The sequence below is a fragment of the Ctenocephalides felis genome, unplaced genomic scaffold, assembly GCF_003426905.1.
Source record: "Ctenocephalides felis isolate EL2017-DRISC unplaced genomic scaffold, ASM342690v1 CF-g0.4_SCAFFOLD_01492, whole genome shotgun sequence".
Lineage (NCBI taxonomy): Eukaryota > Metazoa > Arthropoda > Insecta > Siphonaptera > Pulicidae > Ctenocephalides > Ctenocephalides felis.
The window spans coordinates 9,397,767-9,409,778 of record NW_020537646.1 but is presented as its reverse complement, the minus strand read 5'-3'; the positions used below and the strand labels follow the sequence as shown (position 1 = coordinate 9,409,778).

At 28.3% G+C, this 12,012-nt stretch overlaps 2 protein-coding genes across 3 annotated transcripts; both read left to right on the top strand.

Annotated features, from left to right (window-relative positions):
• The first annotated feature begins 5,477 nt into the window (after positions 1-5,477).
• Positions 5,478-8,318, top strand: LOC113370789 (hydroxylysine kinase-like). Its single transcript, XM_026611476.1, has 6 exons — positions 5,478-5,802; positions 7,014-7,135; positions 7,203-7,283; positions 7,356-7,530; positions 7,735-7,979; positions 8,118-8,318. Exons 1-6 carry the CDS (start codon positions 5,478-5,480, stop codon positions 8,316-8,318), a joined length of 1,149 nt encoding a protein of 382 aa, XP_026467261.1.
• A 524-nt stretch (positions 8,319-8,842) lies between these two features.
• On the top strand, positions 8,843-11,412 carry LOC113370107 (rhomboid-related protein 2-like). Of its 2 annotated transcripts, none has more exons than XM_026610775.1 (6): positions 8,843-9,332; positions 9,441-9,711; positions 10,114-10,324; positions 10,665-10,878; positions 10,949-11,099; positions 11,173-11,412. In XM_026610775.1, the coding sequence occupies exons 1-6, from the start codon at positions 9,240-9,242 to the stop codon at positions 11,322-11,324; spliced, it is 1,092 nt and encodes a 363-aa protein (XP_026466560.1). In that variant the 5' UTR covers positions 8,843-9,239; the 3' UTR covers positions 11,325-11,412. The 2 variants fall into 2 exon arrangements, with proteins under 2 accessions (XP_026466560.1, XP_026466559.1); XM_026610774.1 differs by having other exon boundaries at positions 9,441-9,741.
• Positions 11,413-12,012: the final 600 nt, after the last annotated feature.

Below are 12,012 nucleotides of genomic sequence, written 5' to 3'. Positions count from 1 at the left end.
TGAATGATAAAAATTGTGTAAAGTGCATTTCGAAGCGTTCACTATTCATTAAAAAGTATTAACTCTAGTGCTGTGATTATTATTCTATTTTATATATGTTATTTGTCATACTGTTAATAAACCATTAAATAATTTTAAACGTAGTAATTGATAATTTTTATTTTATCTGTCTAATTTATAGTTAACATTTGTTATATATTCATCGTGCTCTTAGTAAGAACTAGCTGCTGGTCAGACTTATAATTAGATTTGAACAATACTTTTTTTTGTCAAATATCATAATAAATATAAAGATAACGTTGTGTTTGTTGCTCTATTTTTATTTTGTCATTGACACTGGTTAGACCAGAAAGAGGGCTGAATTCTAATATAGTAATAGTTCGGAAATATAGAAAAAATGAAGATCAATAATATTGTAATATTTCAATTAAAATTCTGTCGTTATCTGAATCATATTCAGTGTTTGTTTTTATTAAATTTCGATTTTACACAATATAGCGCAATTTAATTAAATTATTTTTTAAAATTTTAAATAAGTACATAAATCTTTCTATGTAACATATAGCTTATAAAACTATATGGGAAATGGAGAAATGGACGCTTCGGATTGTCTTTCATATTACATTTTAACAAAACTGTTTCATTTAGTCTGCAATTTACAAAATGATTTAAGTTTACAAGTTTATATATATTTGCACATACATGTTGCACAAAATACCGTTATTTCATACGTCGATCGTTTTTAACACATGGTAAAACTTAAATGAATATATAGGATAATATCCAAATCGAAGAAAATTTAACGTAACTCATGAGAATTTTATTACACATAATATCAATATTTTTGAAAGCATATTCTTTTATATATTCTTATAAAGTTTGTAATCGAATATTGCGATAATGTATGTGGTATGAGCCGGCCTACGGTTAATTATTTTACAATTATTTAGCTTTTCTTTAAATGTGAACTGAAATAAATTATTTATGTAGCTCCGTCGGGCAAAAATAATTTCAAAATCAGAAAGAAGCCTGAGTAACTCAAATTAATTCAATTTAGCTTAAAATATACACACAATTGAGAAGATTAGACTTTAATTTAATCTTCTTAATTAATTAGAATAAATTTGTTGAAAATAGAAAGTTATTAATAATGATGGTGAAATATTTTCTAATCTAACAAGACATAGAGCGTTTAATGGTGTAATTGTTAAAAGTAGCGCCCGGCTGAGTATTAAATTATTTTTAATAAAAGTAATTATTATAAATAATTAGGTATTGGGTTTCAAGATATTCTTGTGAAAAATATAAGATTTATGTATATTATATATATACGTATATATATATACATAAAAATAAATTTCATTTTGATTTAAACATCTAGCTAGGAACAATGGTAATATTGTACTACTAAATAAGTAAAATTATATTATTTATGCAGACAATAAATAATTGAACCTTACGTTTACCGTAGTTTGCTGTACAAAATGATAATACAAAAATATTATTTCTTCATGTAAGAGCAAGAGTATTATTTAATATAATTAATTTAAACCTCATATTTTATGCAAATTTGTTCAATAGAATTGCTCGGAGGTGTTTTTAAAAGAAGTCTTCGTTAAAGCTAATGGCCTTTTCTACACTTCACTTTCATTTTCTATAAAAGAAAGCTCTAGTTCTTACAGGAAATCGAAATAATATAAAATGTGTTGGAAGCCCTTGCAATATGTAATTGTTGACATGTAACTATAAAAGATGTCATGTCGACTGAAAAACAATAATAGACTCTTAATGATAGAAATATATAAATTAAATTATGAATTTGTAATTAAGACTAAGCTTATGAAGCTGTGTCTACTTAATTATGTATCAAACATATTAAAATTCAAGTACAGATTAGAACTGAATATGATTTTATAGAAGCAATTTGTATAACAATTTGGCGAGTACTTATTTAATAAAGTAAGAAAAATCTACGTTGGTAGGAGCGATATAGTAAACTGTAAAATTATTGTAAATAATTCAGATACATATTTATGTAAGTAAAAATATAAAAAAAAATGAAAAAAATTTTAGGTATGTCTTTCATTTTCACTAAAAGTAAATGATTATACCTTTAACACCCCGAAGGAAAACGGCTATGAAATGTGTTTTTACAAATTACAACGAATACAATTGCAACGTTCGCATGCTTTTTGTGAATGCGTTTTTAGCAGAAATAAGTACAAATAAAATATATATATATTTATTTATATATATTTAATATATATATATATTATTTATATATATATATATATATTTAATATATATATATATATATAAACGTCTGTGTGTGTGTGTGAACATAGGTTTTATGTCCGTAAATTAGATATGCCATTCGAACGAATGCTTTAATCGCTCCATCCGCTCGGCAAATGAAAATATCCAAATGCTACACGACAACATGGTTTGCAAATATTTTATCATTATTAGTGGTTTGCCAAAATGCATTTTCCTTACTTTTTCTAGACTATTCCATTTCCATATATATATAGATATTCTATTTTTAAAATTTCTCCTTCAACGCCTCCTCGGCTTTTCAGAACTTTTCTTTTTTGCGCAACACCTCGATCTGTTCCCCCTTAAAATTAGATGACCGTCCGCAGCTTTATATTTTGGTTATTAGCTTAATATCGTTTGTTGCTTGCTCAATTAATAAACTAGAGATTAAACTATAAAAACAACTCATATTAAAAATAAGAATCACTCAAAAAATAGTAGCGCGATAATCTTTTCATATTATGTTCATTGCTCACTAAAAATCTGTGATGCAAATAAGTTTCTGTTAGTCGTTTTTTCAGGCGTATTTTATATTTATCAATTTATATTTTATTGTATATAGTATTAGATATTTATTAAATTTATAATATATATATATATATATATATATATATATATATATATATATATAATTGATAACAGGGTATATGAAAAATTTGAAGATATTCTAGCATTTGTGAAAGAATTTGAACCCATTGACAAATTGAATTTATACATGGTAATAATTTATCAATATTTTGATTAGCTTGTTTAATATTATTACAATTATAATTGTCTTTGACCGTCGTCGTTTTTGCGTAACAGTAAAAAGATTTTTAAAATCCTACATAATGTATAAAATTTATAATGCCGGCTTAATAAATAAATTACTCTTGAGTAAACCTTCATTGAGTATTTTAACATATCTTTCTACAACATTCAATATTATATTTTTTATACAATGATTTTAGCATTCTTTAGACGATTGTTAAAGATTCGTGAGAGTCAACTTTGAAACTAACGCTTTTCGTAATTTAAGCATGATGTAGGTATATACGGTAGAAAGTCCTAATGATAAAAATAAACTAAATTTTGTTTGATTTTCTATTTATATTATTTTCCTATTGTTTTGACACGTATGACATAGAATTATCGTTGATTTGTAAAGAGAGACTTGTATAACAAATAAACTTTCCCAAATTCTGTGCATCACAAACAAAGATATGTATATTAAATCGTTTAAAAAAGATAAGAAGAAACAAGATAAATAATCATGTCGTATATTATCTCAAACCAAATTTATTTATGATAAATTAAATTCGAAAATTCATAATATGCATTATGTATTTTAGCTTTAAATTATGTGCAACTTCTTTCTATCGGTGATGTAGGTAATTAGCTACCAAAAAATTGCACGATAATTAAATTCAGGCAAAGTCGTATGCAAAAACTCATATTGTTATTCTGAAATATTGTGGAATATTCGTCACACAGAGTTTGTTCATTATATAATTCTTTATTTACAAAATAGCGACTTGTAAAAACAATAGAAAAACAGTGTTAAACAAAAATCACACAAAATATCATTTACTTTTTTAGTTAGAACCTTTCTACAGAGCGTGCTATGCAAACAACAATTATGGGATAAAATTAAATAACAGTCAAAAAGTTGTCTCCCATAAAATCGATTCGAAATGATGTATGGAAATGTTCTAATGTAAGGGAAAGATTGATGGAAATACATTAATGGAATACATTGTTTCAGAATTTTCTCTTTTCTAACATATTCAGCTCAAAGGTAAAAAATAATTACAAAAGGGGGGGGGGGGTTACATAAAACATGTAGACGCTTAAAATTACGCATGTTATTCTTATATATATATATATATATATATATATATATATATATATGTGCGTGTGTACCTGTGCCTGATTGTATTTTTGCGTATATTTGCTTTTGCACATGTTACCATCATTTATTGTTAATATTGAATTAAAGCACGAGTACATCTTGTACTTTATCAATTATTCACTCGTATCATTACTATAATGTCAATACTCGTTTATATGAATATACTAACACATTCAAATTGGATGTGATATTTTTAACATATTAAATAGGCCAGTCGTACTCAACATTTCTATATTTGAAATTTTGCAATTTAAACGGCCAATTTGAGAAACAACTAGTATATTAATCTATTCCTTAAACTTTGAATAATCTTTTTGAAGAATTTGAATTGGAACTGTGATTATCTACTCTTTTGTATTTATGAAGTTCTGTTTCAAATCGAATCGTAAAGAATATACAATTTTAATCGCTCTTTGTAATCCACTTAATATAATAAAATACAGTGATTGAACTATGAAATATACTTGTACGAGTTAAGAAGTGATTTGTGATGATGAAGTTTGAGAATTTTATTTCGTATATATCAACTGAAATTTGTGATTTTACACAAAATAATTAATTTTATTGATTAATTAAACTGCCTTGCGTCCAAATTCCAAAATTTTCTAAAAAAGAAATACAAAACTATTAAAATGTGATGATATTAATGTTGAGTGTTTTCAATCGCAGTTTAAAGGTCAAGTTGTTGCACAAGTATTTTTTATATTTAAGATGTAAATCTAGATGAAAATAATTTTTATTGAAATTTCATAATTAATTAAATGTCTTTCATAAGAAAATATTAAAATTGTATTCTATGTAGTACTAATTAGTTACAATACAACCACAAACTGTAAACAAAACCTATTAATTTGGATAATATGACTTTGACTCTTGATTGATTTGATTTTACCCATGCCTAATTGGTTTTGTTCTTTTATGAATCAACGAATATATTTGTATTGCTGCACATGTTGCTTCTATATGTATATGATATCTGAAAGAGGATGTTGCAATGATCCTGATTTTATAATTATAGCCGTGTAACTGAATATTATCGTATACGTAGTGTATTAATATTAAAGACTCTATATAAAAATGATCGTAAGATGCTATAGAAAAATGAAATGGGTTACATAGAACTGAACTGATCTGAACAAATAGTACGGAAAGCGCGACAGCTGCCGAGATAGGATAGGATGGGGGGAGTTGTTATCATTGGACACTTATCGTGTTGATTTTATTTGCCTTTGTCAGTATTCATCGTATTCATCGTCGACGGCACCACGAAATGACTGAATCGAACAGCGAACGGTCCAAGGAGGATGTCGCCAACGACGGTAAGCTCCTTAGGCCCGGCGTGCGCATCAGGCCCGACGTCCAGGAGGACCAGGTCAGGAGGCTGGCCGAACGACTGTACGGCATATCGTGCTTAGGAGTTACCGAATTAAACGCATACGATGATCGAAACTTTCTCATCGAATCCGATCCGAATGTACGCAATCCTATATTGTCCAGCAACTGGAGCCACGGATATGTTATGAAAGTTTTGAACGCATTGGATTCCAAGAAAATATCATTTTTAGAAGGACAAACTGAAATGATGATATTTCTACGTAAGTACATGTCTATTAAAATTAATCTATTTAAAAAACATAAAGTATGTTAAGCGGCTTAAAATCGAATGTTTATGCCATTAGGCCTAGGATAACAAGTTAAAAAATGATTTTTTTTAAATTCCCTAGTTAGTACTTGTGTTTGAGTATATATTTCTATAAAATAGGAAATTAGAAGTTGAGGAAAGCACACAAAAAATTAGCAAACACCACTGCAGTATTTTATATTGTATTGCATGTATGTATGAATAATTTGAGCTAGACTATAAAGAAACGGGTTCGGATTTTATATTTTATTTTATTTATATATAAATACACCAATATAGCAATATATATATATATATATATATATATGTGTGTGTCTGTGTGTGTGTATATATATATATATATATATGTGTGTGTGTGTGTGTGTAAATTGAGGTGCATATAAAAAATTCTATAATAAAGTTAGTTTACGTTTTCTTGTCATCTTTCTGTTCATCAGTTATAGTTGTATTAGTTCGAAACTTAAATCGTGAATATATATTTACAAATACATTTCTATAACAAATATCTGAAATTTCTCTTAAAATCTTAGTAAATATGTATATCAACAAAATACTGCTTTGCTCTCATTTTTATATTTGATTTATTGAATAGTAAAAAGATCTGTTAAACACGCATGAAAGTAAAAGAATTCAAAACAAATTTAAAATTATTTTATTATATTATATGTGAATTTTTCATGAGCTTAAATGAAAGTGAAAAAATGATTCAAAATATCATTTGCTATTTATATATAAATACCAATACAAGCTTTTATATGCAAATTCATACATATTTTCTTCATTTAGCATAGCGAATAAAAAAATGATGTAAATTATTAAAATAAATATGTGTAAATTGATTAATTTTAGATTAACACTATGATGGTATAATAATGTTTGCTGTTTTTTATTAGCGTTATTTTAATGGGTTTATTTATTTATCTTTAATCGATTTCAATGATAAAACAGTTATGATCGGGTAACGTATTTATAAGCATTCTTTATTTATTATTGCTTTTATTTTTTATTCAAAAACTTAATTCGAAAGCTAAAGGAACAACATCGATTTTGATTGAAAAATATTCAATTTACCGCATATTATAAACTTTGTTTTTTGAATTAATTATGAATATCTTCGCAAGTTGATTAATATATCATTGTATATTCAAGTATTTTTACTTTCAGATAATCAAGGAATCAAATGTCCAAAACCTGTTAAAAACGTTTATGGAAAATATTTTACTGAGGAATCGCTTTCCGAAACAGAGAAGAATGTTATCAGGTTACTGGAATATCAACCTGGAAAGGTTTAATACATAATTTGTGATTAAATTTAGACTTATGTTGGAAAAGTAACACATATTTTTATTTTAGATGCTATACGAAGTGCCGCCTTCGGATTATTTATTTTACCAAGTCGGTGAATATGTAGCAAATTTGGATAGGCTTCTTCAGGTATTTTTATATTGATTTTATGACTGGTCAATTATTATTACTATCATTTTTCATATTATCATATTTTATTAGAAATTCAGCCATAAAGCTTATGAAAGCCATCGCACAATGTGGATGCTGGAAAGTACACCAAACTTAGATGAATTTCTCTACGTTATTAAAGATACTTCAAAAAAGGAATTAATCGAGCAGGTGCTAGAATCTTTCAAAAAAAATGTTTTGAGCAAATCTAACGAATTACAGAAAGGTAAATCGTTATTAACGTACTGTACAATCAAGTAAAATATTGTTTCTAATTATAGTTGAAATTTATGTATTATTATTAACCAGATTTTTAATAGTTTGTATGCTATTCAATGTAGTTAGTTCAATGATATGACATTTAAAATCTATGTTAGAACTATATTAAATACATTTAAGTGAAAAATTTGATAATAATAATACGTTTCAGGTTTAATCCACGGTGATTTCAATGAGCAAAATATTCTTGTAAATCGCGGAAATAAGGAGGGCGAATTTCGCGTCAGCGGAGTCCTAGATTTCGGTGATTCACAGTTGTCATATTATGTATTTGAATTGGCTATTACGATGACTTATATGATGCTACAAACAAAGGATTTGGCGACTGGAGGTCTTGTCATTGCAGGATATTCTACTGTCAGGCAGATACCACTAATTGAATTCCAAATGTTAAAGGTACAAAACAGTAACAATGAATCATTGTCAATGATATAGATGAAATAGTTCTAAGATTTATTCATCTTATTATCAATAAGAATTAGAGCTGTGTTTCAGTAAATTAAAAATAATATATTTATTAACCTATTTTCTCAGACGTGCGTAGCGGCAAGGCTTTGCCAGTCACTGGTATTGGGGGCTTATTCTCATACGCAGGACCCCAGCAACGATTATGTATTAATAACGCAAAAAGTTGGCTGGGATTTACTGGAACAGATTTGGAATTTGTCTGATGAAGCTGTAGAAAAGCAATGGCGCACAGTTTCCGATGAATATCTTAAGTCAAGCACTCACTGACTTTAAAATTTGACGTTTCGAAAGAATGATAATGTATATTAATGTATTATATAAATTATATAAAATAAGTAGAATGTTCTTATACCATATAAATTATATAGAAAGTACAATAAAAACTAGTCCAAGTATAAAAGTATTTAAAATTTTAACGGCTAGACTCACAATGTGTGAGAAAGACATAGGTGTCGGTGTCGGTGTCGGATGTGTCGTGTGTGCGCTCAGACTCAAACCACATGTTGAAATGGTTAGCTTCCCTGGCTCCCAAAGTCCGAACCATTAAGTGTGATCAGTGGCCACCAATACCACCACTGTACCACTCCCAGCCTCGTATTCTCGCTCGTATTGTAATGTACAATGTAAACATGTAAACAATGGTTAGTAGTTGGATGTAGTCGTATTCGTATTACAGTTCTGTTTACGAATAAACAATTCCATAGTAACTCGGCAATTCGGCAATTCGGCATCGGCACTTGTATTGAAGTGGTATTTCTCATATTTCTAACGTTGCTACCGTTCCGACGTTCCGAGAAGCCACTGAGGCCAGTTGATTCTTGATTCTGTTCTACCTGAGCCGATTTTCTACTTACGTTGCCGATAAACAGTTCGCCTAATTAACACCTACCGTTTATGTTTACATTATTTGGTATATTAAACAATGCACACTATATTAAACAAAGTAAATAATATTTTGTGCCACTTGAATGTTTTCATTCTGCTCTACATCGCGCCACTGAGAATTTTTTTTAATACAACTGCCGCTCCCTGATTGATGATTCAGACTATGATAACATTATCTATTGATTATCGTTTTCGGCATATTTATATGATTAGACAAGTTATTATTAATATCGGCGCACTCGTTCATTCTTGAACATGTTTTAGTAGAAATAAATATTTCACTATTTTTCGATTCTGGCTGCGATGTCCCTTCAGCATCAAATATCATTGGGGGAGCGTGGGGATGCAATTCCTTTATCGGAAACTGAGGCATACGTTCGCCAGCTTTTTAACAAGGTAAATTTATTAATTTACTTTAAATATATTTAATAATTTAATTATATTAATTTACATTTAAATAACGTATTGTTTCAATTTATTACATGTTAAACTTTTTCATTGTAGTATGATACTGATGGCGATGGAAAAATATCAATTGAGGAATTACAGGCTATTATCACCAGCCGAGAATATGAGAATGATTTACCCCCACACACAGCTCGAAATCTAATGACTTTGGGAGATACAGATCAATCAGGATATTTGAACTTTGATGAATTTCATAAATTAATCAGACATCCGAAAGCCAGGCCAATTTTTGGTTACTTGATTCATCGCTTCTTGATGGAAAAATATGTTCTAAGAGTGGTGCCCCGAAGACATGGTGACACTGTAGGTAATACGAGATCCAATTTAGCTCGCAGAGGTCAGTAAGCAATTAACATAGTTAAATTTGCTAAAAGTGACGTCTGTAAATGTATAATCTTTTCATGTTTATGTGTTAGCATATTCATCCATAATTTGAGTCAGATCATATAAATACATGACAAAATGTATGAGAGTATATTCTTATAACATAGAATTATTTTATATAATAATTTCACTTTACACTAATCATGCTTATTATTTCGAAGTTTTGTTATGTGTTTAACCCTATACCCGTTCATATTCATATATATATAATATATATATATATATCTATATATATATATATATATATATCTATATATATATATATATATATATATATATATATATTGTATTATGTGTGTGTGTGTTTTATCAAAAAAAATTTCAGATGGAGATTATGAGGACCAATATTCATGCTGTCCGCCCCCATTTTCAATGATACTGTTTTCAATTATAGAAATAGTATTTTTTCTTTGTGATATTATTGACCAGCAAGGGCAAGTCACTACTCGAGGACCATTAGCAACATTGTTTATATACAATCCATTTCGAAGATATGAAGCATGGAGATTTGCAACTTACATGTTTGTTCATGCCGGGTATGTAAATATAAAAAATATTAAATAAAGTAATAGATTAATATTCAGGAAATTAGACTTCATGATAATTAACAAATGTATGAATACAATGTGATTTTTGATATTGTGAAAAAGAATAAATTGATACAAATTATGTTTTGATTTCAAAGACATCGCTTTTGTTTTTCCATGGAACAGAAAAGAATTTTGAAAAACACTAAAGTCCATCTAATTGCTTACAAATATACGTGATACCCATGCTTTTTACAATTGTACATAAATATTATGTATATTGATTTTCTGATCGTACTGATTTGTAATATTTTTCAGTACACTTGATAATAATAAGCATTTTTGTCAGGTACATACATTTAATTGTAAATCTGCTAGTTCAGATTTTACTAGGTGTGGCATTGGAGTGTGTTCATCATTGGTGGCGTGTTGTGATAATCTATTTGAGTGGAGTAGTTGCCGGTTCTCTAGGTACATCAATTACTGATCCAAGTGTCTATCTGGCTGGAGCTTCTGGAGGTGTGTATGCACTGATAACAGCGCATGTTGCCACAATAGTTATGGTATATAACTGATTAATCTGATTTATGTCTCACTGGTTTTATATTTGCACCTAAAAATATCTAATCACAGAACTGGAAGGAAATGGAATTTGCCTTTCTGCAGCTTTGTGTGTTTTTGGTCATAATACTTGTTGATGTCGGCAGTATTGTGTACTCGTACTTTACTGCTAATGTGGATAAAACAATTGGTTACATGGCTCATTTATCTGGAGCAATTGCAGGTGATATATAAAAATATTGTAAAAAAAAACTATGTACCTATGATATTTATTCTAGTTCTGTTCATGTTTCTAGGGCTTCTTGTAGGAATCGGCGTTTTAAGGAATCTTGATGTCCGTCCTTGGGAGAAAAAGTTATGGTGGGCTGCTATAGTATTATATAGTATTCTTATGTTGACTGCCATATTGTTTAATATATTTAATAGTTCTTATTTTTTAACTAAATAAATAATTAGGCAGCATATTTATTATAAAAGTGTGTATCCTATTTTTGTAAATGAACTTAATATTTTTGTTAATTTTATGAAGGTATTACATGGAAAGTAAATAAACATGCTGGATATTTCTTTCAAGTTTTAAGATATTTTTAAATTGTGGTTCGTTACAAATAACCATATCTCTTAAAGGCCACCCAACCATAATTTGGCAACAAAGAAACTAATACACTAGAGTTCTAATAACCTAATTAACATTTATTATAATTGTTTAAGGTTTACTTAATGCTCTTCTTTTAACTATGGTTTACTTATAAATAAATTTAGATAGCGGGCGGACACTACTATACCTACCTAGGATTATCTACCTAGAAAATATAATAACAATACAATGTTATTATACACAAACAAAATTAACATTTTTAAAAACAACGCGCTTTCGGTCTCCAATTAGAACTTTCTGATTCGTCGAACAGTGGACCAATAATAGTTTCATATCAACATAATAACGATTTAGCGCGCCATCGTTTATATTTGTTTTCATTTGTAACTCCGTGTATACTATTCTTTTATTTATGAAAAAGAGATGATATTGTATGTATGTTATTTATTGGAACCTTGATTTTGAGTAAATCATCGTTGAATGTTTTATTTATATAATAAAAATGATCATTTTCAGAATTGCGCAATCGCGCAAGCAT